The 27,710-nt window shown below is 38.1% G+C and overlaps 1 protein-coding gene and 1 long non-coding RNA gene across 6 annotated transcripts in view; one reads left to right on the forward strand and one right to left on the reverse strand.

Moving 5' to 3' along the window:
* Positions 1-6,017, reverse strand: LOC309697607. Of its 3 annotated transcripts, none has more exons than XR_014273859.1 (3): positions 5,773-5,998; positions 2,316-4,841; positions 1-1,079 (listed from the first exon to the last, which is right to left on the reverse strand). It is a non-coding gene; the product is annotated as an uncharacterized lncRNA (long non-coding RNA). The 3 variants fall into 3 exon arrangements; XR_014273860.1 differs by having other exon boundaries at positions 2,454-4,841; positions 5,773-5,887; XR_014273858.1 differs by having other exon boundaries at positions 1-4,841; positions 5,773-6,017.
* LOC309697600 (uncharacterized protein) overlaps positions 4,857-27,710 on the forward strand; it is a 38,164-nt gene continuing 15,310 nt past the window's right edge. Inside the window, exons 1-5 of one of the 3 annotated variants that reach the window (XM_082519647.1) lie at positions 4,857-5,467; positions 20,825-20,929; positions 23,223-23,327; positions 25,288-25,392; positions 25,991-26,095. In XM_082519647.1, coding sequence (XP_082375773.1) covers positions 20,874-20,929; positions 23,223-23,327; positions 25,288-25,392; positions 25,991-26,095 — 371 coding nt within the window. In that variant the 5' untranslated portion in view covers positions 4,857-5,467; positions 20,825-20,873. Of the gene's footprint in view, positions 5,468-16,280; positions 16,755-20,824; positions 20,930-23,222; positions 23,328-24,030; positions 24,062-25,287; positions 25,393-25,990; positions 26,096-27,710 lie in introns of those variants that run through there. The other 2 variants (XM_082519646.1, XM_082519648.1) reach the window with 2 other exon arrangements.

Genomic DNA, 27,710 nt, shown 5'->3' on the forward strand with positions numbered 1-27,710 from the left:
CCAAGTTACTCATGATCTTTAATCTTGGATACATATGTGTTTACGTCTTCATCAGAATTTTGTTTTTCAGTCTTAGAGTCAGGAACTGGTCTTGCATTGGATTCAGTAGCTCCAGCATTTTTCTGTGGCTTATATTTTTTATTCATTGCTGATGGAGTAAATCCGTGTTCATTATAAGCATTTATTACTTTCTCCACTGTTTGGCTTGATACGTTACATAAGTTGGCAGTTTCGCTGACTGACAGTCCTGCAATCCGTGCACCAACTATGTGGCCCTTTTCAAAGTCTGTTAACTCACTGGACGGGGTAGTGTCGACTGCTTCTCTTCTTTTATCCATTCCAGTGCTGAGTATATTGTACGTCAGCCTTTCTTCCCCCTTTCCCTTCTTTAAGAATGATTTGAGACCATTTCTGATGAGGCTACGGCGAACAGTAGCTGGATCAACTGAAGGGCCAGATGCATCTCTCAGGTCCTGTGTCAGGTCTTTGCTGGATCTTTTACGATTTCTTAAGGACATGACTTTCAGATACTGTTCATCTGCTGTAGATAGTTTTTTAGGTCGGCCACTTCTTCTTTTGTCTTCCACTTGTCCGGTTTGCTGAAATTTTTTAAGGACACACTGCACACCATGTCGAGATATGCCAAGTTTTCGGCTAATAGTTCTTTGGGGTTCACCTTGTTGGTGCAAAAGTACTATTTTATGCCTGTCAAACCGTGTTATCTTTGGCATTTTTTTCTTGATTTAACTAAAGATGCAACTAAAGAAATGAGAACAAATGAACAAACTGTCAAAATATACCATTTATAACTGGTTCTTTGCTATGATTTTCATCACGGGTTAACACAACACTACTTCATTCCTTGAATTAAATGTCTTTTCTATGCTCCAATGAAGCCAACGTCCAAAGGAAAAACTTGCAAAAAGACCTTCAGAAAGCCTGGAAATTTGATGCTCAAAACAACTTTAAAAATTACAAGCAAGTCTGGCTCCTTGGGAAGCAAAATATAGAGAAACAAAAGGTGGCTCAAGACTTTTGCACAGCACTGTAGATGGAGATGACTGGTTTTACTCCTTGGCCTGAATGCAAAAATCATGAAAGAAGAAAATACCAGAAGTTAAAATTTCAAACACAATGAAATAACAATACACAGTTGTCTTTCTCTTTGTGTTGATTAGCAATCAGTGTGCTAATGGAGGGACAAATTATAGGGATGAATTCTAACTAGCGCCCCCAGTACCCTACCAACTAACAGTTCTGTACTTTCAGGCTCCTTAAAAAGTATTATGACTCTGAGTCAAGTAAAGTATGTATTATATATAGGACAACTGGATGAGCAGGTGATCCATGCTATATGGATAATGCAGAGGGCCTTGGTGTGAATTTGTACTAAGGCTATTTACTTGGTGTCTTTCTCCAAGCTTTACTGTCTTCTTTCCACTGTACAATCAGATAAAGGATTAAAAGCCCAAAACATACATTTAAAAAAGTTTTAGTTTTTATTCTTTTAGCTGCTGCCCTGGTGGTATTTAATGGGATGAGAACAGGAAGAGGGAAGAAAAAAAAAAAAAACCACAATTCAAACATACATTCTGCCTATGGAAATTTGATATAAGGTCTATAGGTACTGGGTGTAAATGGATGCCCTACTTTAGGATAATATACTACACTAATATATTTAATACACTAATATGTATATAATATATTACCTAAGTAAATTTATTGTAAAATTTAAATGAATTTTAATTATTACTGATGCTCATCGGGGAAACACAAAGACGCCATTGCAAATCTTTACTCTCCTGCTATCTGCAGAAAAGTTATGTCTGCTCTGATGAGCTGTTTTCTACAGCTGCACAGAGACCCGGGGGATCTGCCATGGTGACGCTTTTTTTCAGAGAGACTGGTCAGTGGGCGGTGACTTTATACCTGTTGATCACTAATGTAATGTCCATCGTCTGCAACATCAGTTACCATGGTGATGTACCTCCGTGAGAAGTGAACCACCTTGGCAGTACAGAAAACCTGCAGTAGACGAAATTCTGCTTCGTAGTGCAGGCCCCTGAAAATCATACCCACTGTTCTCTACACCAGTTCACCTCCAGCACTTCCAGAACCCCCCGAAAAGAAACAGGTTAACAGCTAATCAGTCAGGACACGAATGCAACAAGACAGCTAAAATGGTTCAATCAGTCATGTGCTCTTTTCGGGAAAACGAGTGAGTTTTACTGAACCGCCTAATGCTGTCCACCTTAAAAATAAAACAGTCATTATTGCACAGCTTCAGTTAGAAAAGCTAAGAAAGCAAAGCTAACCTGGCTAAACGTAGCCTTACACCTTTCTACCGTCACACGTTCATGTTGAGGTTCAAAACGTTCTTTGCATAAAAAACATAAATACTGCAAACATATTCGCCCCGACGCCGAGAAAACGGATGAAAACACAGGTCAAACCTCTCACGGTTGGACACGTGAACCCTCTTCCACAGAGTAACAGCGGCGCTGTCACAGGTGTGTTTGTGGTTGGCGCTGCACTTCCGGGTCTGTTGTCGCGTCACCGTGTGAAGCACAAGCACAAGCTAAATCACTGCAGTTACTTTAGTACTGTAATTTTCAACACATGCGATTCTATTTAAATATTAATCATTGAACCTATTACTTTTCATTTTCAATATATTTGCATGCCGTAGCCTGTTAGCTTTGCCTTGGTTATTTTATTTCAGAGAAATCTATTAGTTTTACTGTTTTATCATTTAATTAAAACAGTGTTATTATGGCTGGATAACTGAAAATCCTATTAGCAAACCTGGTATAATAAATAAAATAAAATAAATCTCTGTGCAAGCCACTCTTCATGGCCCATAATGTAAAGCACACAGAATACATAAGTGACAGCTGAGTTCACTCAAGAATGAAAAAGGTTGAAATGTACCATCAGATGAGGTAATTTTAATTAGTCTGAGGTTCAGGTTCTTTATTCCTGTCAAGAAACCTTTGAAAGTAGTGATCTTTTTCAAGTTCAAATTTGGGGTCCAGCTTCGTCTGTGTTGTATCTGTGCACAGCACCCTGGGGTTCAGATAGCGTCTGTGCTTCACATTGTTTGTAAGGCTCGCTGTTCTTTCCATCGAACTTTGGAGAATCAGTTTCTATCTCTGCTTTCTGATTGGATGCTCCTCGAAAGACACCAGCTTTATGCAGCTCACGCCGTACAGTCTTTACAGAGACCGCGTGAGAGAGGTGTCTATTCAGCTCTGAGGTTATCTTACAGGCGGTGCACTCGGGGTGTTCATCGACTATCTGGAGAAGCGTCTGTCTGTCCTTTTCAGTGAGCTTTGACTTGCGCCCGCTGTTCTTTTTTGCTGATGCTGTTCGTCCATGTTTGATATACACAGTCATGACTCTTGACACTGTTCCCCTTGCCACGTTAAACAGCTGTGCCGTTTTTGTGACAGATGCACCCGACAGCCGTGCAGCAACAATCTGGCACCTTTCAAACTCTGTTAAGTCACTCATACTGATTTGAACACTGCTTTTAAAGTGGTGACTATTTCCTTTGGACACTGTCACCTGACAGATGAGCAGGAAACCCAGCCACTGCGTTGGAGCACTGTCACTTAGGTACCCCAATGTCCACTGTCATATGGCGCTTCCATGAGTTTGAATGCTGAAGCAGTGATGTCCTGGTTAGTGGACCAATCAGCTGCTGACGAACTGTCAAATGTAGTGTCCTCCTTGCTCTCTAAATAGATGGCGAAAGCAGTAAGTCTAAATAAAAAAGAAAAAGAAGTTTTATTTATTTACTCTCCTGCCGGTGACCCAGAAGTTAATCTCAGTACAGCAGTTGTGCTTTAACAAAATGTATGTACACTGTTCCCCCATGGTATTTAATCGAGAGCTTTGAAGGACGTCTAATTTTCTAACTGCCTGTTGCCTCCTCTCAGTCTCTCAGAGAGGATGTGCAATTTGAGAAATGAAATAGGGTCATTAACACAGAGAGAAAAGACGCAAAAAGATTCACGTTTAAGATTTATTTGTTGAAAATATGCAATATTGTTCAAAAAGAAAAAAAGAAGAAAGTATGAGTTTACAACACAGCCAGTTCACATCAGTAAAAAGTTTAAAATCATTTTTGGCCATTCTTATGTCGAATTTCTTTAAACTAAACAGTAAAATTAGTTTACCATAAATAAAGTAATTGATATTCATTTTTTTAAAGAGATAATCTCTCAGCAGAGAGGAAAAGTGTTGGTTAAATAAAGGCATTCTGTGGCTTTCTGAAAACAGAAAAAGTCTAAATGTAACATAAGGATCAAAGTACAGCTCATCAGACCGAGTTACTCATCTTCTTGGGTCTTGGGTTCAGGTGTGTCCATGTCTTCATCAGGATTTTGTGTTGTGACCTTAGACTCGGAAACCACTTTCGCCCTGGCCGCTTTTCCATTAGCAACTGTATTTTTCTGTGGCTTGCGTATTTTTTTTTTCTGTGCTGATGCAGCAAATCCATAATTCTTATAAGCACTCATGACTTTCATCACTGTTCGGGCTGAAACGTTACACAGCTCAGCAGTTTCGCTCACAGACATGCCTCCAATACGCGCGCCGACTATTTTGCCTTTTTCAAAGTCTGTTAGCTCACTCATGCTGGAGGTGGAGAGGTTTCGACTACTGCTTGTAGACTGGACAGACAACCCCAACGATCGTCAAGCTAATAGCTGAGCAACTGCCTCTGTAGCTTGGACTCATTCACATCAAAGCTGAATTGTTTCCATGCGGTGTTCCTTGGTTTGTCCACTGCAGTGCTGTGTATACTCTGAGAGGGATGTCTGGTGATGCTCTGTGGCCTGAATGCAAAACATTAAAAAAAACTATCAGAAAGTAAAATTTCAAATCTAACTGACACTATTGGAGAAGCTGATAGACTAGTGGTACAAAAAAGTGCACTTCTGGAATTGCTTTACTAACAAACACGTTCAATATACTTGTACTTTAAGTACTTCCACTTCTATTCAATTACATTTTAGACTCAGTGCACTTAATTTTAAATATTGAGCTGCTTATCATTTTGCAGGTTTAATATAGATATACTAATGCATCATCATATTATTATAACAAAACAACATGCTAAAGTCATCTAAAGCTGCAACAATCAGTTATTATGACCCAATAATATGATGCTAATTGGTTTTATCTGAATAAATAAATAAAATTAATATTTGTTGATGCCTTTGTTAACAGCCATGTTGAAAATGGCCACCATCTTGAGTTTTCGCATGGTTAATGAGCTTTATCAAACAAGTAAACATAAAAACAGTATATGTGCCAGTTTTGGTGTTTGTGAACACCAAAACTGGCTTCCTCCTGTGAACGATTTCCGTGTAATGTTCAGGTATCTGCGGCTCTACAGGATCAAACAAACGCGTCCTGAGTGAAGCTGATTCCAGCATCAGGAATCACAAAACCACTGAAGGTGAGCCAACAGCACCTGGTACGTTCACGTAACTGTTTTAGGATCCAGATAACATCACCGGAACACTTTGCGTCACCGTGCAACAGTTCAAGCACACTTAGAGAAGCTCGTTGGTGCCTTTTTCCAACCAAACCGATGATAATCAGTTTTGCTTTAACGTTCAGTTTTGCTAGCCAGGTAGCAAACCACAACATAGCTCCCCTCAACAAACTGCATATTCCGAGCACACCTTCATCTTTGTAACACAATTTATAGAAAAATTAAACACAAAAGAATTTGTACTAACTATTATGCACAGTACTTACAACTAAATCTGAACGGCAAGTCTGTGTTTTTGTCCACTGCTACTCTCCTGTGCGTCACGCGTTTCGCCAAGGAGAATAAAGTACGTCCGGTGGGGTTTTTCACAATAAAACTCTCAATTTGTGAAAAAACTATTATTGATAAAGTCAAAGATCCAATGCAGACGTTAGAATTTTATTCATACCGTGTTCATGAAATACCTGAGTAAAAAAGTGTTTTTGTTTTCTATTTTTGTTGGTAACAGTCACCCAACAGATGGTCCTACTGGTTAAAGACAGAAAAAAATTACTATATTAGTTACCGCCCCCCCAACCAACCGAACTACAACAAAAACATCCAGAAACTATGAAACTAGGTCCTATACAGATTATCACAAGGTTTCTGAAGTAACACAGACTAAGCTCGTCCTTCTGTCAACATCCTATAAAACACAAAAGCTCCATAAATAATTTCTCCGAATATTAATGATATTTTGATTCACAATAAATAAATAAATAAATAAATAATCCCCTTGCACCACACACTGTACTGTGCAAAACTCTTGAGTCAACCCTCATTTCTTTCAATTTCACTTCCAGGGAGCTGACAGCAATAGTTCTGAGGGCTTTTGAAAGTATTTCAATATTTTATGTTTTTTACAGCCAAATTTGTAAATAACCAATTTTTAAATATTATCTTTAAGCACTTTGTTACTAGCAGCGAGTCACAAAAACACAGCATTTGTTCCCAATGTCATGTTCTTAAGAAACAGAAAAAAAATTCAGCAAAGACCTGAAAAAGGATCTAAAACTTACATCTGGTCCTGAAGTTGATCCATACTGTTCACTGCAGCCTCAGCAGAAAGGGTCTCAAAGAAGAAGGAATCATGAACACAATATATATATATATATATATATATATATATATATATATATATATATATATATATATATATATATATAAAGAGTAACTAAAGGTTAAATGTAGCTAATATGTCCTGTTTTAAGCCAGGCACTTACACCTCCGCTCAGCTGCGTCTCAGCCACCATGGCCGGAGTAGGGGAGAGGCGAGCTGGAACAAACCATTATGGGAGGGGGGGTATCTATACTTTTGTTGTTAAAATGTTACGTCTCAACCAAGTACTGTATGCTTTTTATATTTTTAGTAGTGTGTCACACAAACAGCAAATATTGTCAAAAGAGTAAGAAATCTTTGGGGGTGCTTTGATTCATTTTGGGGGTGCTGAAGCATCTCTCTTTTGATAGGCATGAAATACTGTTGCCAACACAAAACAAACCTAGCTGCATATAGGGGCATCTAACACTGAGAATGTTAATGTGACATTAATAGTTGTAATATGTGCCGTGGAATCTATCCATGAACGCAGAAGTGACAATGAGCAGTATTTAAGTTATAGCAAAGTTCATGCAACGTTTGCTGTAAATACCTAAGTAACTGAAATACAGCATTGAAGTAGATAATTTATCACCAGTATATGGTTGTCAGTTAAATGATGACATTCAGTATTTATTTTTGGTAAATCATATAATATTATCGTCAGCACAAAGCAGGTGTAGTTTAAATGTGGTGTGTGGATCTTTGTTGCTAAGCCACGTGTGTGTGGAAGCGCAGATTCAGCAGACTCTCTGTGTACTCAGCAGAAGTTACCCAATTTACTGTCCAGTAAAAAGACAGTGAAAAACCATGGGTAGACTTCCACAGATTTACAGTCACCCAGACGATCCAGCACAGCCAGCCTAAAAATTGTTCACTCTTGTTTAGGGATGGGAATTGATAAGAATTTGTCAATTCAATTCCTTATTGATTGTCACTGGGTTCTCTGAACATCACTGATAATATTTGCAATCCTGAATAATTCATCTTATGTTACAACTGCTTCAGATCTGCTGTTAATAATTAATGAAGGGTTATTGAAGTGTGCGGAACACGGTGGTGCAATCAAGTCCTTAGTTCAACTCCACCATAGGGACTTTAGATGTAGGCACTACGATGGAGCTGCAAGGTCAGAGAGGAAGAAGACCTACAAATCTAATAAAGGAGGATATGCAAAGGGCTGTTGTGACACAGGAGGATCTGAGCCCCAGTAACGTGAATATTGAGTTAAATCTTTATTTATATATAAATATACCTGTCCAATGTTTAATTACATAAGCATTTGGGGACAGTGTCCTCAGCACAAACATACTTCCAACATGTTATATGACTGTGTTGTAAATTATTATATATAATGTCTTTTTTAACCTATTGCGTTAAAAAAATGTCAATAAATCACATGCAAATGTAGACCACCTTTTTAAACAAGGGAAGTTTATTCATCAGAATTATTTGTTACTCACATTGACATAACATTATTTTTTACACCCCCCAACAAACCAAGCTGCTCTTCATATTTTGACCATCGGATGCCACCAAAGAGGACTGTGTTGAGAAGCCTTGAGTAATGAACCCTTTTTCAAAACAAGCTTCAGTGCTTCAAAGCTTCACTTGGCCATCACCACTAGATGGAAATATAAGAAACCTAAGAAAAACAGGCAAGCAAACTACAACTAACAGCACGCACTCTATAGCCCATAGCCCCCCAGACAATCAAAACAGGGCCTAAGGCCATGAAGTGCAGCTTCAGGTGGCTTATATAGGCTATCTGGAGAGCATCCATTGGCTGCAGGACTCAGACTTAAGCCAATGACATGAAAACCAGGATCAGTGGGAGCCAGTAGTAGGGAAGGGTGCAACTTACAGGACCTGGAAGCAGCACGGCAAACATGAACCTGATGTTTTTCTTGACATTCTTTTAAGGGAATGTAGTCATTACATATAGTATATACACTCACTGGCCACTTCATTAGTTATGTGGTGCGCTTACTGGGTTGGTTATCCCCTTTGACTTCTTATTTCCTTTATTCTTTGTGGCACAGATTTAACAAAGTGTTTGAAACATTTCTTGGGTCCATAGTGACATAACAGCATTATATTATTGCTGAAGATTTGTTGGACATTTATATGAATTTTAGCTGATGATGCTGATGATTTTCCTTATTAAATTAAATGCATTGAAACGTATATTTAAAGTTGCAAAAGTGAAAAACCAGTGTTCTTACATTGTACTTGACACTTTTCAGGTCTAGGTTGCCTTGGCTTCCTGTTTCCTGTAGCGCTTCCACTAGACCACTAGAGGGCAGCAGAGACAGTCAAATAGCAATGAGTTCTCATGAAGTGTTTACCACTGTCTGCTTGCTCTAACATCACATTAACAAACAATTATACTGTACTTTTCTTTATTGTTTTAGACCTTTCTGACCCATTAAAGCCCTCCTTTAGTTCCCAGGAATCTCTCTGGGAAAAATGGACAAAAATTATTCCATCTTGGAGGCTGCATGACTTTCAAGCAACTTGTAATGACACTGTTGTTGCTCTGTGGTTGGACATAACACCATATGGAGGCCAAAGGTCAAAAGTTTAGATTAAATATTGCTCTACTTCTGCTGTTTGGCAACTGCTGCAGTAATTTCAAATGCTTGTGCGTGTGATAGATTAAGGCATGTGGCTCAAAAACATTCATGCTCATGTTTTTTCCTGAGTGGATTTTGAAGTTAAGTCAGAAAAGTGTTTCTCAGCTATGTTCTACGGTATAATTAAAAGTAAGTGAAGGAACTGTTGCTGTGCTTGCATATCCATTGTTGATTTGCATAATTAATATGGAAAAAAGAGTCACTGCAGTCAAATGAATCTATTTGTAACAGCTTAAATCACAATATGCACACACTTAACCTGTGAGCACAGACGTGGAGTCTTGTGGATACACACACATACAGAAAGCTACGCAAACACTCATTTATCATCTTGACTCTCAGTTGCAGGTCAAACTCTCATACACACAAGCTAGACTGATACTAATGCTCCTCCACTTAGACTGTTTTCACAAGACTGTAATGGCTGAGTCCATTAGTGTTAAATAGGGGGTTTGGCTATTTTTCACACCTTCCCCGAGCCAAACGTGGGCTCGACCTACTACAATAAGAAGGACTTTCAACACTGTTATCACTTTACCTGATGAAATACATCAAGGTTCACATGCTGTCTGTTCTTCTCTCTTGTCTTTATTGTATTTCTTAGTTATACTGGTAATTTTACACTTTCATGTGAAAAAGTCATGAACATACATAGTTACTACATGCAACCTAATTAAAAACAGCAACAGGTAAACACAGTGCAGTTCAAAGATAATTTTAAAATACTACTTTGTAAGAAAAATAGGTGGCAGTATTTCCTCCCACAGAGAAATGACATTTCCTTTCAACATCCGAAACATCTGAGCGTTCAATAAGAGTCAGTGGCAAAACTGTAACCCCCTCATGTGTCCCTTTAGATGGGACACATGTAGGTGAGAGTTTGCACAGTTTAGGGTTTTGGAATGAATGTAACTGTGAACATATAAGATTATTTGTCTTTTGTCTGCATTTAATTGAAGGACTTTCAGACCTGCTGGAGTTATGTGGACAGAAGTGTTAGAAAAAAGAAAAACAACAACTTAGAAACAGGGTGAAAATAAAGGACGAGCATGGTGGAATATTAGCAGGCTCAACTTTATTTGTTTTGGTTCTTCCTTCTTTTTCCTCCTCCAATTCCCTTTCTGCCCTCTGTAATAACTGCAGCTATGTGCTTCAGCTGTTGATGGTTATTGGAGATTAGATAAGAGATCTGGGGATCTGTGTATCTACTCTCAGTATTTGGCTTTAGCTGATAAGAAAAAGAAAGGAAATTGACAGGAAGGATTGGGACTGCTTGGGATGTATATGTCTAAGAGTGGATAATGATAGCCTGTAGGAAATGCTGGACAAATTGCCTAATAACAAATATGGAGAAGATTAGGATGAGCTAGAAGCCGACTGACAATCACAGGAAAAGCAATGAGAGAGAAAAGGAGAGAAAACCACAGGAACATGTCAGCTGCTGAAAGTAAAGAGGTCAATCAAAGCTTATACAGAGTCAGAAAATTACATTTAATGTTTATCATTTCTTTTACATCTCAGGGCTACCCCAGACGCATCATTAATATAGTGTAAATGGTGCTGACTTTTGGGTATCTTTTCAGTTACTCGTGAAAGCTGAAAGCTCAGAAAGATTATGGAAAAGTGACCTTAACTAAACATCCTTTTATTTATTTATATGAATTAATATTATAACATTGGAGTTTGAGGATTGAATCAGTAAAATGATAAAAATACTCCAACTTTTTGAGCTTCACCTCTGTGGTACTACATTATTGTTGAAGTAATGATTATGGCAAACTCTATTAAGCACTTTAATCTGCAAAGCAAATTAAGTAATTAATTATTTTAGTGTAGTGCTATAATGTGATAAAAATTGGAAATACAAAAAAAAAAAATACTAAATTGAAAAAATATGTTATTGTGAATTGACCTTGGATAGATTGTAACATCCACTTCATATACATAATATGAAGTGGATGCAGAAAAGGGCCATTAGACTAATAAATCAGGAGGGGTATAGGGCTCACACAAACGCACTCTTTATTAGGATGCAAGCTATAAAATTCCAGGATCTGGTGAAGTTTAAAACAGTGCAAATAATATATAAGGTAAGGAAAGGGATGCTCCCAATCGAAATAAGTAAATGGTTCTTAGAAAGAGAAGGGAGGTATAATTTTAGAGGGAAGTGGAATTTAAAATTACAAAGAGTAAGAACAACATTGAAAAGGATGTCTATTTCAATAGCGGGAGTTAAAATCTGGAATGAGTTAAAAGAAGAAATAAAGGTCAGTAGTGATATAAACCAGTTTAAAATAAAACTCAAAAAAGAAATATTAAATAAGTATAAGAATGAAGAAAATGCAATTAACCCAAGACAGCAGTCAAACTCATGTTTATTTTCTTCTGCAAATTAGCAAATCTAAATATAGTTTTAGTTGAACATGAGAAAATATTTTTTTGAGATGTTAAGTTCTAAGTTGAAGGCATTGTATACGTTTTTGTTGTTCAAATTTAGATGATGAGGATGTAAACCTGAGGGGGTAGGGCTAAACAAGTATATACTTCTGCCTACTCCTTTTCAAACAACTGTATGGAATGATTTTATGAAACATTGGTGAATGTATATGTTTGAAATAAAAAAGAACTGAACTGAAATAATATACATATATATGGATATATAATTGTTCTGTCTGTCCACATATATTATATGGTGATATATATGTCAACAGTTATTGCCTGCTTCATGTTTATATTCAGTTCATCCATCAAACTGGACAACATCATAAAAACAACATCATAAAAAACAAAACAACAGCAGCAGCTGCCGGAAATAAGATATGAAAATGATTAGGTGTGAAGTTCTCAACAACAAAATGAAAAACATTCAAGCAGCTCATTATTCTTTTTCCAAACTTTTGCTGTGTGTTCATTTTCTCTGCAACGGGGCAAAGGCTGGAAGAAAATGTCATGAATAAATGTAGAGAAAGCAAAGAGTAAAGGTGAGTAGGAGGGGAGGTTCAGGGGATGCAACGCAGTAAGGTGAAGGAAGAAGCGAGTGCTCACACATCTGTACAGATGTGATCGCTCAGAGGGAGGACTAGGCTGTGTTTTGCAGTTGCAAGTGTCAAAGATCAGGCCTTTGGGGTAATGATGCAAACCATGTCCTCATGAATCATTATAGCAGCTTAGAACTAAGTGTATATCTCTATTGTATTCCTATAAGTGCTTATTAGTGTGTTTTTTGGGGACTGTGTGTGTCGTGAATGTGAACCCACGTTCTCACTGGTAGATGAAACGCTCTTTCCTTTGGAGTTCAGAGGTTAAATTCTTCCACTGGAGAAATTTAGACACCCAACATCTCTGTGAGGCACCTGGGAACACCCGCTGCACTATAGACACACACACACTTCTTGGACAAGTATCCACAAGTGTCCATTCAAAACTGCTCCATATCACACATTATGGGACTACAGGGTCCAGTGATCCACTAATCGCTATGCGTGTTGCAAGAATAACTGTCAGGAGACACTGGCTCAATCATTAAGGAATGCTGTTCCACAGATATGATCAGAAAAAGGGAGAAGCTTAAAGTTCTGATAGAAAATCGGGGAAGCAGAAATTGCCAAATATGACACAATAAATTATTCAAAAGGTTATCACAAAATAATCTGTTCACACACAGATACAGATACAACTAGTGCTAAACCCCCCTAATTTGAAGTACTGATTCAACTTTTTTACTCAACTGAAATGCACTCAAAGCAAGAAAGCAAAAAGGAGCTCTTTCTACCAGCTATGTTTGTGAAAAGCTGAGTCTTCTGCTACATTAATGAAATAATAAAATGATATTAGTAGATAAGAATCCAAAGTTTTAATGCTTAAACTCAAAGCAGAGTAAAGTTTGACTTATCTGATTCTTTTTTTTTTGTTAAATACTCATTATAATCCAGTGCACCTTATGGTCCGAAGAATACACACACACACACACACACACACACCAGTCCAATAGTCACCTAAGAGATTAGAACAGCCTGCCTGTCGCTCCAGCTGCCAGGTCATCTTTCAGTGCTGGAGATGGGATGAGAAAGGTGATGAGTATGTAGAGTTTTTGTAGCTGGTGATGAAAGAGGGACAAGAAGGGGATTATTAACAAGTGGAAAAAAGCAGACGGAGATGGCTGGTAAGAGAGAAAGCAGAGAGGCTTGAGAGAACTCATCATAGGCTTGAATGTCGTGGTACTTTGGGACTTTTAATGATTTATTTTATCTGAATCAGTTTGATCATTTGATTGTACCGAATACATCTTTAATGACTTTAACAAGCAAGAATTGGGAGCATAAGTTTGAATTTATCTTGGATTTTTTCCAATCCTGTAGACCTTTAATCTCAAATCTATACATACAACCCCATTATTATTTGGTTAAATGTTCCTTAGCAAGTTGCATCTTGACCAGATACTTCTGGTAGCAATTATTAAGCTTCAAGCATAATTTTGTCTGGATTTTTGATCACTCTACTTGGGAGAAATGGTAAAGTTCATTTAAATTGGTGGTTTCCCTGTAACAGACACGACTTTAAAGTGTAGTCCACAAATTTTAAATAGATTTGAACTTCGGATGTGGGAAGGCCATTCTGAAAGCTAGCCAACCAAACCCTGGAGGCCTAACTACACAAAAAAATTCTCAGACATTTATGTGAACCCTTTTAACTAATGACATGATTATAAACTTCACAAGAGTAGAAAAAAACTGAAGAATGACCAAGCTACACAGAAGACAATAAAGATCACAATAAAATGAATATCTGGTATGGTACACCACATTTTTTGATGAGACATATCTAAATTACAGAATTTGACTGCTGCTGTGGTGGAATAAGATTTAAACGTGACAATAATAGCAGTGTTAAGATTAATCAAAAACCAGGAAGCACTGGCACTAAGCAGGAACTCGCCTATCGGGAAATCGCGCTTTTCCCTTTTCAGTGCCGCCGGTTCCAGGGGGAAGACGGGTGATGTGGTGACAGCTGGAAAACTGTCTGGTCAAAAGATGAGACATCAGAGCATAAACTCAACTCTGTTAATGATAATAAAAGCTTTTCAGAAGCACGCTGAGTGTTGCGAGTGGTGACTTGGATTTAGAATTAAAACACTATAATATGGAGGCACTTACTTCCTGTAAATCATCAACGAAAGCTCTGCAGTGTAATCAACTGTCATTACACTACATTATTGTCCAGTGTAAAACTTTATGATTTTTGTTTCTTATTAACTATATTGCATTCCAGTTATACATGGCACCAATGAGAGTCACATGGGAAAGAAGCAGACATGGGTGGAGTGGGTATGGACGATAGAAGTAACATTATTACTTAAATAGAAACCACCATTTATTTTATTAATACTTCTCAGCCAGTTTTTCTCACAATATGCTTATATGATAAGAATGTTTTAAGCAGTCATTGACTTTTCATCATTAAACACTTTGTATTTCACTTCCATAAAAAATAAAGTTGTTTTTTTTTTATGGCTGACAGGCACAAATTAGGGAACAATGTGCAGAGATGGGAAGACAGACAAAACAGTGGGGATGGGTGAGTCAGAGTTTAAGGGTGATGAGTTTTCATTGAGCTACACGGGTAATGAAAAGACATGGAGGAGAACAGTGAACAGGTGCTGACCATATGTACAAGGTAATAAAGGCAGAAGACTCACACACACTAACTATGCCTCCCCCATACACAGGAGGTTTTACTAAGCACATGACAGGTTTGTAGGGTCATGTCTGTCATTTCATGTGCTTGCATTGTGTGTATGTGGACCTCAGGAGTGTCAGTGCATGGCAGAGTGAGATTGAAAGATTGAAACTCGTTAATTGTTTACCTTCCGCGCCTTTTGCTTTTATTTTAAAATATATATATACACAAGGTTTCAAAATACCTGACATGCATGCACACGTGTTCACACACATGTTAAAACACATGTTCACACACGAGTGCCATCAGGTATAGAAATGCCCACATATGAGTTTTGGAGTCATATGGATCTTTAATTTGGAATGAGTGATGTTGAATAACCCTACAGAGAAACACACAATCCATTTACTGACTAACCTGTATGCACCACTATAATTTAGTAGCGTTATCTCCAAAACACATATCTTATCATTATAAATGCCTTAATCTTAAACTAGATACTGTTCCAGCCTTTAAGAAGACTTTGCTGAGGACTGATAAGAACATGCCAAAAGTTGCCTTTTGGCAAGACAGAAAGCAGCGCTGTAAACAGAAATCAGGGTAGCACTTTCTATTATAGCTGCTAATAATATGGTACTTGAGGTAATTAAGTGGAAAAGGAAGAGTAATAATTTGGGAATAGAAAATTAATTACCAAAAGTAATAATCAATAAAAGGGCAACTTATTTAATACAGAAATCTGTATGTGTTTTATGTTACTTCTCAAATTTGCTTTTATTCCAAAACACAGTGTCAAAAAAACCCAATGCTGGATTCAGTAATATGAGTTCGTGTATTAACTTCTGTGGATCACAGTCTTTATGAGGATTGCATGCTGACCCAATATTACAATTTAAATAGACACAAGGATTTTTTTCTGTTGGTCCCATTATATTGTGTCTTAAATTCTGCATTTTTATTCTTGGAAATTATATGACAAAAATACTCTTTCAGCATAAAGAGCTGAATATGCTAAGAGCTTAAAACGATAACAATATATCTAAAATGTAAATAGCAGTTGGCACAGAAAATATAAGAATATAAGACTAAGAGAATGGTACTAGACTAGAGGCTCTGAGGTTGTACCTGGACACAGGAGTCAGTGCTGGTGTTGATATCTATTCAACAGCTACGGATGAAAAATACAAATGTCAGTGGCATTGAGGAACAATCAGACTTGGGCACTACTGGAGTCTGTATGTAATATAATGTAATGGAAATCCTTCCATGATAATATGTTATTAAGATATTTCTGCTTAAGTTATCCGTCCTCAATTCACTTAGAACACGACATTGTAGACAAATCTTAATGATAATAGTCTTTATTTTGTGGCAGTTGGAATGTCAAGGTCACTACAGTTGTTTCTGTTATAAATTAACCAGGAAGTGTTGTAATGGACTTTGATCAGGTTCTTAATTCGTCTAAGTCACATGCACTGAAGACATTCTGGTTTTTCTTTTTGTCGTAAGACCATTTTTTAAGTCAGGTTAAAACCAGACTTAATTCAGCGCTTGAAATTTGTTTAGAAAGAAGACTGTTCCAAAGGGATACTATGGATCAAGACCGCTTTCAAGCCAAGTGTGACTGAAAGAGTGGCAGCTTTTGTGTTCATATAAACTTCTGCATGGATTTGGAAACAATTTAATTTAAAGTAGCACCACAATTAGTTAAAAACAGATGCAGGACCACCGGAAAGCAGAAAACTGTGTTTTAAACAAACATGTCTGAGGAACAAGATATGTCCACATCGACTGCCAAGTGAGTTAAAATCTTTTGATCTCAGTGGTATTATGCAAACTAAACTTAAATATTTTGCTAAATATTAATGTACTTGATGTTTCACACTTGAATGTGTAGATTAATATACAGATGTTGATGCAATTTGTATTTTATGTCACTGTCTGTCACTGGACTTCTTTTCTCTATGCTAACAGATCTGCTAATCAGAGGTTTGAAAATGGTAAAGCTTTGAAAAGTAAAGAAAATTATAATTTTATACAAAAGTTGTGAAACAAACATTAAAATCATTATGTAGCTTTGTAAAAACATGTGTTGTTTGAGACTCAAAGACCATGTCCAAGAGAAAGCACTAGAGTTCCGATAAGGTTCCTGGTTTGAACATTTTGGTTCTCTGGGGTTTCCTTAATAATTTCTATGTTTTCTTGTGGCTTTGTGGGTTTTCTCTAGGTACTCTGGTTTTTCCCTTGGTCCAAAGGCAAGCTTGTTAGGTTAAATTGTGACTCAGAATTGCATGTCGATGTAAATGTATGTAGGGCAGGGTATTGTCACTGATTTCTCTAACTAAATCAATTCTGATTTTTAAGGTACAACACGATTCGATCCCCAGTCTGATTCAATTCAATTTTGACTCAGACAGTCATAAATATTATAATTGTGATCATTTATCACTACATATCCACATTTTTACATCTCTATATAAAAACAAAGCTGACACTTGTGCAGATGCCTTTTTGTCAAAGTAACTGAGGATAAAACACAAAAAAACATGAAGGAGACTTTCCTGTCCTGGCTTGGAAGCAAAACAGGAAAAGTAAGAGGGGATTCATGAGAATGTATTTCAAATGCGCAGTGTAGTTTTGATCATCTTTCGCTGCTGATTCAGTAAATTAGAGAGTGATGAAACCTACAGCTTACAGGACCTGATGGCATGTCTGCATAGATACTGTCAGGTGAACCAGCCAAGCTTTGTTTACACCATTTTCTGGAATTACCTTTTTGGTGGTTGTTGAAATAGTTTTGTGAACTTTAAGCAAAGATTCTGGCGTTTTTGGCAAAATACATTTGTATTTACACATCGATTCAGGATTTAATAATATCGCAATATTCAAACTAAAATTGATTTGAATACATTTTTTAAACCCACCCCTACATGTATGGTTGTCCTTCTGTCTGTGATGAACAATCAGCCTGTCCAGGGTGTAAGCTTTTGTTTTTGTTACAGATGACTAGCTGAAATGAGAATTAAATCACTGTAGAAGTACATCCATGCTGAAAGGGTTTCACTCATCATGCATTGCTTTAAAGCTGAAACAACTGCATTATGCTGCTAACACTACTTTGGGTGTTTGCAAGCATCTGGACAGACAGCATGTTAATGCAAAGTTAGCCATGTTAAAGCTGAGTGAATGCCGACCTCAGCCCAGCACCTAGCCTTCAACAGTCTGTTACAGTTTTTTAATGCGATGAGTTGTCTAACAAATTAAGTAATTATACTGTATTACCTAAAAAAAAAATCTGTGTAAAATGATACATAATTGTTTGGAGTAACAACCTCAAAACAGAACAAAGAGGTAAAATATCTCCAACACAAACACTTGACCGCACAGCATCCAGTTAAGACCTCATAGTACTATATCAGCCACCACTACTTGTGGTTCATCATCTATCAAAGACAAAGTGAGAAATACTGAGAAACCAAGGAAACTTCACATAGAGGAAAGTAGAATGTTGTCAATCACAAGTAAATCCTGACCCAAAGAATGTCTGACTTTATCATCTGGAAAGAATGGGGACTGTAATTAACTAAATAAACATAATATTAGGTTCAGTTGATTTAGGAGCAGTTACTGATTTATCAACAAATAATATAGGAAGGAATAACATATTAGTGTTATTGTAAGGTGACCTTGAGGGTCTGAAAGGCGCCTATAAATAAAATGTATTATTATATTCAAAGGAGCTTGCAAAGAAAAGCGTCTGGACTTCTTTAAGTTGCTTGAAGACGTTTCACCTCTCATCCGAGAAGCTTCTTCAGTTCTAAGGTCAAACGACTACAAGAAGACAGCTCTTTGGAGGACAGGACCAACTTCACACCCGATCAGATCTGCACACTGTTAGACCTCTGCCTCACCACTACATATTTCAAGTACAACGAAGGCTTTTACAGACAAAAACATGGCTGTGCCATGGGCTCCCCCGTGTCACCTATTGTAGCCAACCTTTACATGGAGGAAGTGGAAAGGAAGGCTCTTGGCTCTTTCAAAGGAAGAGTACCCAGCCACTGGTACAGATATGTGGACGACACCTGGGTCAAAATCAAGACACAAGAAGTGGAATCCTTCACTGCGCACATTAACGCTGTGGATAAAAACATCAAGTTCACCAGGGAAGACACAAAGGACAACTGTTTGCCTTTCCTGGACTGCGCTGTGCACATTGAAGAGAACGGCAAACTCAACATCGAAGTTTACCGGAAGCCCACACACACGGACCAGTACCTCCTCTTTGACTCCCATCACCCTTTGGAACACAAACTTGGAGTAATTAGGACCCTACACCACCGGGCAGAACATGTTCCCTCTAAGCCTGAAGGGAAAAAGAAGGAACACACACATGTAAAGGAAGCACTCAAAACGTGCGGCTATCCTAAATGGGCGTTCTTAAAGTCAGCAAAGAGGCACAGAAAAGAAGACCAGACACCAGCGAGGGAGGATAAGAAGGACAGACGCAACAACATTGTCATCCCCTATGTAGCCGGTGTATCCGAAAAACTCAGGAGAGTTTTCTCCAAGCATGACATCCTGGTGCATTTCAGACCCAGCAACACGCTCAGACAGAAACTGGTTCACCCGAAAGACAAAACGCCAAAACACAAACTTAACAATGTGGTGTATGCTGTACAGTGCAGCGAGGAATGCCCAGACCTCTACATTGGAGAGACCAAACAGCCACTTCACAAGCGCATGGCACAACACAGAAGAGCCACCTCCACAGGACAAGATTCAGCAGTCCATCTGCATCTTAAGGATAAAGGACACTCTTTCGAGGATGCCAATGTTCACATTTTGGACAGAGAGGACAGATGGTTTGAAAGAGGAGTGAAAGAAGCCATCTATGTCCACTGTGAGCGACCATCTTTGAACAGAGGCGGGGGTTTACGACACCAACTCTCTGCCATCTATAATCCAGTTTTGAGATCCCTTCCCAGACGCCTTAACGCCCACTCACATCCTGGGCTATCTGACCTCAGGAATTCGCATGATAAGGTGGGGCCAGGTTTCACAATGAACACACCCGAAACTCTGGCTGATTGGGACCCACGCCCAGTTTCCCACCTTGGCTCAGGCGATTAGAGGATCATCAGGGGGTCCTTTTGTCCCTCTGTGGGGGGTTACTCCCACTAGGTTTATATCTGGGACTCTCCACCATTTGACCTTAGAACTGAAGAAGCTTCTCGGATGAGAGGTGAAACGTCTTCAAGCAACTTAAAGAAGTCCAGACGCTTTTCTTTGCAAGCTCCTTTGACTACGATGACCTGGATGACTGAGAACCTTCACAGACGTATTATTATATTATTATTGTTATTATTATGAGTTCACAGAAGGGTAAGGTTGTTTTTCCACAGGATTCTATATAACCACATTTTTTTCTTTTTGCAACTAGAGGTGTTACCATAATTTTTAGTTTTCATATTGGTTTTTAGTAGAACCAATATCCACATTTTATATATGGTGGATTCCTGTGGTGGATTCCTATGGCAGGCCCTTTTACAATATAAAATATTTGTTACTTAAATCTGGTGAACCAGGACCACAATTTCCCATGGAAACCTGAGCCTTTGTAGATTATTCATGTAGGTTTGATTATTTCTCATAGTTGTGTCTGATAGTAGTGCAAACTGAAGGCTGGCTGGATACAGTAACGTTTTACTATTTTCTCTTGAAATACACAATGATATTACAGCCACATGGGTAGCTGGTTAGCATTCGAACTTGGTTAGATATCTCAGATATTTCAGGTTAAAAAAAAACCCCTCACATATTGCACCTTAAGGTTTTGTTCTAATGAAAGTTTGTGATGTGTTAAAGCGCACCTGAGAACCAAAGACCAGATTCCTCTGCAAAAAATAATGTTTCCATGAAAAGTGACACGTCCAAGGAGGAACCTCCAAGCTTTGACAATGGAGTACAGAGGTAAGGCATGAAATGCTCTTTCTCAACAGCCTGTCACTGTCAGTTCATATGGAGTATTTAGGATTGTAGCTTTTTGGGAGATAATGTAAAACTGAATAATGATGTCCAGAAACGGTGTTGCTCAGGTTAAATGTTGAGCATTGTGGTCATTGCCTAAGCATTTTAAAATCAGAAGGAGCAAGTAAGATCTGGATCTTACTAGGAAGACAAGGAACCATCCACATTCATGTAGCAGTGACTTCTGTCACAAGTAGGGATGGGAATTGATAAGATCTTCACGATTCCAATTCCATTTTCGATTCTGTTTAACAACTCGATTCCTTATTGATTCCCCAATCGATTCTTATTTTTAAGAAAGGAGAACAGACAGGTGTTAGCTTAGAACTTTGTTTTATATCTTCTCTTTGAACAAGATAGAAATTTGGGAGTAAGGTGGCCTTACAAACCCAACAGTGAGATTTTAAGAGTTCCATAGCTTACGGCTCTTCGATGGGGTGTCACGGGGTCCCCAGAGAAAAAAAATTGTAAATGTAAAATATTAATAAAATAAATATTCTTCTGTAGCAATAACAAAGTATAACATAAATTATTCTGTAGCAATTACACAAGAATATCCAGTAATGTCCCTGCCTACAATTAAACACATTCACTTACCGAAAATCGGGGGCATCTGCTGTGGCAAATAGATGCAAGCCTTTTACCACAAACTTAGTCACTGCTCGGTGACATTCGTCTATCGTGGCCTTTTCTTGTTTGTTTGTTTGTTTGTTTTGTTTTTGCTTTGTTTTATTATTTGCTTCGAGCCCTGTGTACAGGAGCTGCATGCAAAAAGATCTTTTGTTAAAAGGGTTGGTGTAATAAGCAAATGCTTCAGCCAATACCTTTTGATTAGCCTTGTCTCATGCTTTCTTGCTTTGTGGTAGATCTTTGTTCTGTCTTCACTGAGATATTTGAATGCTAATCAATAAAATCAAATCAAATCAATCAAAGGAGATGCTACCGGTAGACTGCAACGAGAACTGCCAGACTCTTTCTCTCTCATCATGGTCACCTAAATGCAGCGCACAGTAATGGCAGATTTGTTATAAGGCAGATCGCGCTAAGATAATATGCACTGTTAGTTGATTATTTACCTGCCGTATTAACAGGAGAGGACAGATGGTTTGAAAGAGGCATGAATTAAAAGGAAAAAAAAACCCATTCCCAACAGCACATTGCTGTTAAAGTATGTATATTGATATTTTAGATTTTAGCTTTCTGGATAAGCATAATACTGTTGTCAGCACAAATTAAGTGTAGCTGAATAGAAACATCTGTAAATGTGTTGCTAACCTGTGATTCTATGACAACAGTGAGCATTCTCAAAGCTGCACTCTGTAGTCTTGAGGAGTTGTTTCTGAAGAAGAACATGGAGAACAGGATCGGTGTATAAAGTGTGTATGTGTGTGTATGTGTGAGGTTTTAATGCCATATAATTATCAACCTAGAAATTTAATAAGGAAATGTTGCTCCAAAGAATAAAAACAAAAAATCTCACACATTGCACTTTTAAACACTGTCTAATGAAGACATTTTCTAAATTGTGTTAAAGATCACATAAGGGCCGAAGACCAGTGTCTCCTGCAGAGAGTTATGTTTCCATGAAAAGTGACATGTCCAAAGGGGAGCCGCTAAACTTCAGTGATGAAGTGCCAAGGTAAGATATTTTGGAAATAATTTTAATGACTTTTTTTCACCAGTACATCATGTAATATTATTATCAGCACAAAGCAAGTGTAGTTTAAATGTTATGTGTGGATCTTTGTAGCTAAGCTGTGAGTCTGTGGAAGCACAGATACAGCAGTCTCTCTGTGTAGTCAGCAGGAGTTACCCAATTTACTGTGTAGTGAAAGAAAGGAGAGAACGTGAATCATGTTCATAAGCGGCTATTACATCAAATTGCATCAGTTATCCAGAAGATTGTCATTCAGTGTTGATTGTTTTTCTGCAATAAGGGTATCTGGACATGTAATATGTTGAAGGTAGAGTGGACACTACATCAGTTATAAGTCAGGTTTTGAACTGAACAGTGATCTTAATGGGACAGAGGTAGCTGGTTAGCATGGTGAGTTCAGTATTGCGTTCAGCAAAGCATAGTAAGTATAATTCTGTGACATAACATTAAAATTGTTACTGCTGGTCGTCAGATTCTGTTGAGAATTGAAATGACTTTTTGAATCAGTTAAACAGAAAATCTCACACATTGCACTTTTAAGCGTTATCTAATGAAGACATTTTCTAAACTGTGTTAAAGACCACGTGAGGGCCGAAGACCAGTGTCTCCTGCAGAGAGTTATGTTTCCATGAAAAGTGACATGTCCAAAGGGGAGCCACTAAACTTCAGTGATGAAGTGCCGAGGTAAGATATTGTGGGTGTTGGGGGAGCAGCTAGTTCTCTCCCATCATGCCTTGGGACATGTGCTGCTGTTAGATGTTCTTGTTTTTTGTTTATGGTTACATTACTTTTAACTGTTATCTTGAATGTTGTGTTTATACTGTGATTCAAAGTCACTGACAGTTATCGTTTTATAGAAAGAATGCAGTACCATAAGTGAGTTTGTTATGCTGTTATTGACCCTTGAAACACATGATAGCACAAGCAAGTAGTTAATAAAAAGCTCCCCCTACCAGCTTGGGGTTAAGCAGCAAGTTTCAACTTTTTATAGAGCTTCTCTGCCAAGATTTCTTTGCATGTCACAATATTTTGGTACACCAGTACATTATGTAATATTATTATCAGCACAAAGAAAGTGTAGTTTAAATGTGGTCTGTGGATCTTTGTAGCTTAGCTGTGAGTCTGTGGAAGCACAGATACAGCAGACTAGTGATGTGTCGGTTGCGAACAAAACGGCTCTTAGAGCCGGGTCTTTTTGACGTGAAGGATGCTCCTTATCACGAGCCGTGGGATTTTCTTTTTCTTTCTCTCACCCTCTCTCTCGCACTTCCCCCCCCCCCCTTCACTTCGCACATGATCCTTGTGCTTGGCTGGGAAGAGGGGGGAGGGGCGGTAGTTACACTCGCAGTAGCACAGGAACAGAGTGGGAGAGAGAGAGAGAGAAAGAGAGCCAGGGACAACAACGTCACATTAGAAAGGTATAGTAATCATCCACAACTATTTTCAGTTGCAGATGATAAAGGATTCAGAAAGTTTAATCATGCAGGCCCATATGACAGAGAATGTGCACCTTCTTTTTGTTTTCATATTTTAATTTATATTTAATTGTGTTGTGGTTTGCAGTGTTTTGTGTTGTTTCACTTTAAATTTGTTTAAAAGGAAAAAGTTGAAAATTTAAATAGTTAAAAGTTGAAATGTGAATAGTTGGTTTTTGTATTATATGATTTATTTATTACATTTTATGTGGAGTGAATAAATAAAAGTATATTTACGGTGGCCCCTAGAGACAAAGCACATACAAACTTCAAAACACGTAAAAACTCCAAAACATGTACAAAACACAACAGAAGTGCTCCAGGATGCTAGGTGCAGTGTTGAGTTTTTGTTACCTAGTGGCTACACAAGCCAGCAAGTATCAACGACCAGATTTGGTGTGTGGTAGTAACAGGTAAATGAAGATTTTTTTTAAATTATTTGAATATATATGAGTGCTTGTGTATAAATACACAAACAATACACATATGCTTTCAATTGTGTAATTTAAGTGATCTAGGTAGCTCTGTTTTGGAAGTTCAGTTAACGCTAGAAATGTGTTTTGGAGTTTGTACATGCTTTGTCTCTAGTGGCCACTGCATATATTTATATATAAACATATATAAATAAAATCACTTTTTTTTAAAATTAGTGATTCCTTTTGTGCATAATTTTATATTGTTGTTAATAATAAATTAATTAAAGCAACAAAACAACCTGAAGAGACGGCTCTTTTTAGTGAGCCGAACCGAAAGAGCCGGTTATCTAAAAAGAGCCGGAAATCCCATCACTAATGCTGAGGCCTGATCATAAGATCAAATTGTGTAAGTTGTCATGAGGACTATCATTCAGTGTTAATTATTTTTCTGCTATAGGAGTATCTGGACATGGAAGATGTTGAGGGTAGTGTGAACACTACATCAGTTATCATTCAGGTCTTGAAATGAATAGTGATATTAATGGGGCTGGGGCAACTGGTTAGCATGCTCTGCATGCTAACCAGCATCATGTTCAGCAAAAAACAGTAAATATAATTCTGTGACCTAACATTAAAATTGTTGCAGCTGGTTGTAATGAATCAGTTAAATCGTCGAATCAGTTAAACAGAAAATCTCACACATTGCACTTTTAAACACTGTCTAATGAAGACATTTTCTAAATTGTGTTAAAGATCACATAAGGGCCGAAGACCAGTGTCTCCTGCAGAGAGTTATGTTTCCATGAAAAGTGACATGTCCAAAGGGGAGCCGCTAAACTTCAGTGATGAAGTGCTGAGGTAAGATATTTGGGAAATAATTTTAATGACTTTTTTTTCACCAGTACATCATGTAATATTATTTTCAGCACAAAGCAAGTGTAGTTTAAATGTTATGTGTGGATCTTTGTAGCTAAGCTGTGAGTCTGTGGAAGCACAGATACAGCAGTCTCTCTGTGTAGTCAGCAGGAGTTACCCAATTTACTGTGTAGTGAAAGAAAGGAGAGAACGTGAATCATGTTCATAAGCGGCTATTACATCAAATTGTATCAGTTATCCAGAAGATTGTCATTCAGTGTTGATTGTTTTTCTGCAATAAGGGTATCTGGACATGTAATATGTTGAAGGTAGAGTGGACACTACATCAGTTATAAGTCAGGTTTTGAACTGAACAGTGATCTTAATGGGACAGAGGTAGCTGGTTAGCATGGTGAGTTCAGTATTGTGTTCAGCAAAGCACAGTAAGTATAATTCTGTGACATAACATTAAAATTGTTACTGCTGGTCGTCAGATTCTGTTGAGAATTGAAATGACTTTTTGAATCAGTTAAACAGAAAATCTCATACATTGCACTTTTAAGTGTTATCTAATGAAGACATTTTCTAAACTGTGTTAAAGACCACGTGAGGGCCGAAGACCAGTGTCTCCTGCAGAGAGTTATGTTTCCATGAAAAGTGACATGTCCAAAGGGGAGCCACTAAACTTCAGTGATGAAGTGTCGAGGTAAGATATTTTGGAAGTAATTTTAATGACATTTTTTCGTTAATAAATCATGTAATATTATTATCAGCACATTGCTGTTAATTGATATATCTTTGCATTTTTTGGATTGTAGCTCATGGAATAGGCATCGAAGCTGGCTGCCAGCATAAAATAAGTGTAGCTGAATAGGATGGGAATGTGGATAAATGACAAATGTGTTGCTTACCTGTTTCTATGACAACAGTGATCAGTGATATAGCATTCTCAAAGCTGCACTGTGTCTGCAGGATTAGTTCCTGAAGAAGAACATAGAGAATAGGATCGATGTTTGAAAGCTTATTAGTGTGTATGTGTGTGTGTGTGTGTGTGTGTGTGTGTGTGTGTGTGTGTGTGTGTGTGTGTGTGTGTGTAAATTGAGCCTTTGTAGAATATTTAAAAAATTATCATGCAGGTCTGATGATTTTTATGCTCTAGCTGTGTCTGGTAATAAGGGATGGGAATTGAATTTAACAATTCCGATTCTATTATCGATATCACTTATCGATTCGAGAACTTGTTGATTCCTTTATTGATTCTCATTAGGTCCACTTTGAGAGTAACTACCCTCTCTAAGCAGCATATCAAAGACATTACATTCATGCAGTAATGTGCTTAACACATTTACTAAACCAGCAAATAAGTGTAAGGTGTATGCTACAACTACCCTAATCTTACATTACTAGAAAATGTCGTTTGGAAGAATTAAAACAAAAAATCTTACATATTTCACTTTTAAGCTGTGTCTAATTAAATTATTGCTTGGTCTGTCTTGAAGTTCACTTGAGCTGCAAAGACCAGAGCCTCCTGCAAAGAGTTATGTTTCCATGAAACGTGACATGTCCAAAGGGGAACCTCCTATTTCCTGCTCTTGCTCTTGATGAAGGCGGTCGCACTTTTCTCCTCTCCTCCTCTCCCTTAGCTTCCCTGCTTAGCCTCTTATGTCCTTGTCTAGTCTTGTGTTTTTTGTATTACTTTCCCCTGGAACATTCTCTCACAGTCCGTTCTCTAAAATTATGGATTGGATCAACTGGTCCCTAAATGCAATTGACACCCCTTTCTCAACGAGAAGTTTGGGCTTGGGTGAGCCTGAGTGCTGAAGATATCTACCTATTCGGAACCATGATAACTGGGTTCTTGCTGATCGGAGCTGGCTTGGCCCTGACTTATCGAAGAATTAAGAAAGCGGAACCGGCTGTTCAAACCCCCACAAGGCTGCCCGCTGGGACTGAAATGATGGGAGAGGCGTGAGTTTCTCAAAATGGGCTCATTGAGTGCAGCACAGATAAGATCTTGGAGAGGCTACGGCTGCTGTGAATACTCAGAATAAGATCTCTGACTGCAGACTGGATACATCTCGGAAGGGCTAGCTCGGAATAACATCTCTGGGCGCAAATTGGATGACATCTCGGGGAGGCACACTGCCGGGAGTTCTCAGAAATCGGCTCCTTGAGCACAAGAAATGACAACATCACAGAACGCAAGTATGGCGAAGCTCGCGGCTCTCCAACGGGAGATCGAGAGACCAGTGTTTGACTGTAGAACTGCTTTGAAATTCATATGAGCTGTTCGCACTAAAGCAAAAACCACCATCACTTCA

This window comes from Aulonocara stuartgranti (assembly GCF_965226115.1).
Source record: "Aulonocara stuartgranti genome assembly, chromosome: 20".
NCBI lineage: Eukaryota > Metazoa > Chordata > Actinopteri > Cichliformes > Cichlidae > Aulonocara > Aulonocara stuartgranti.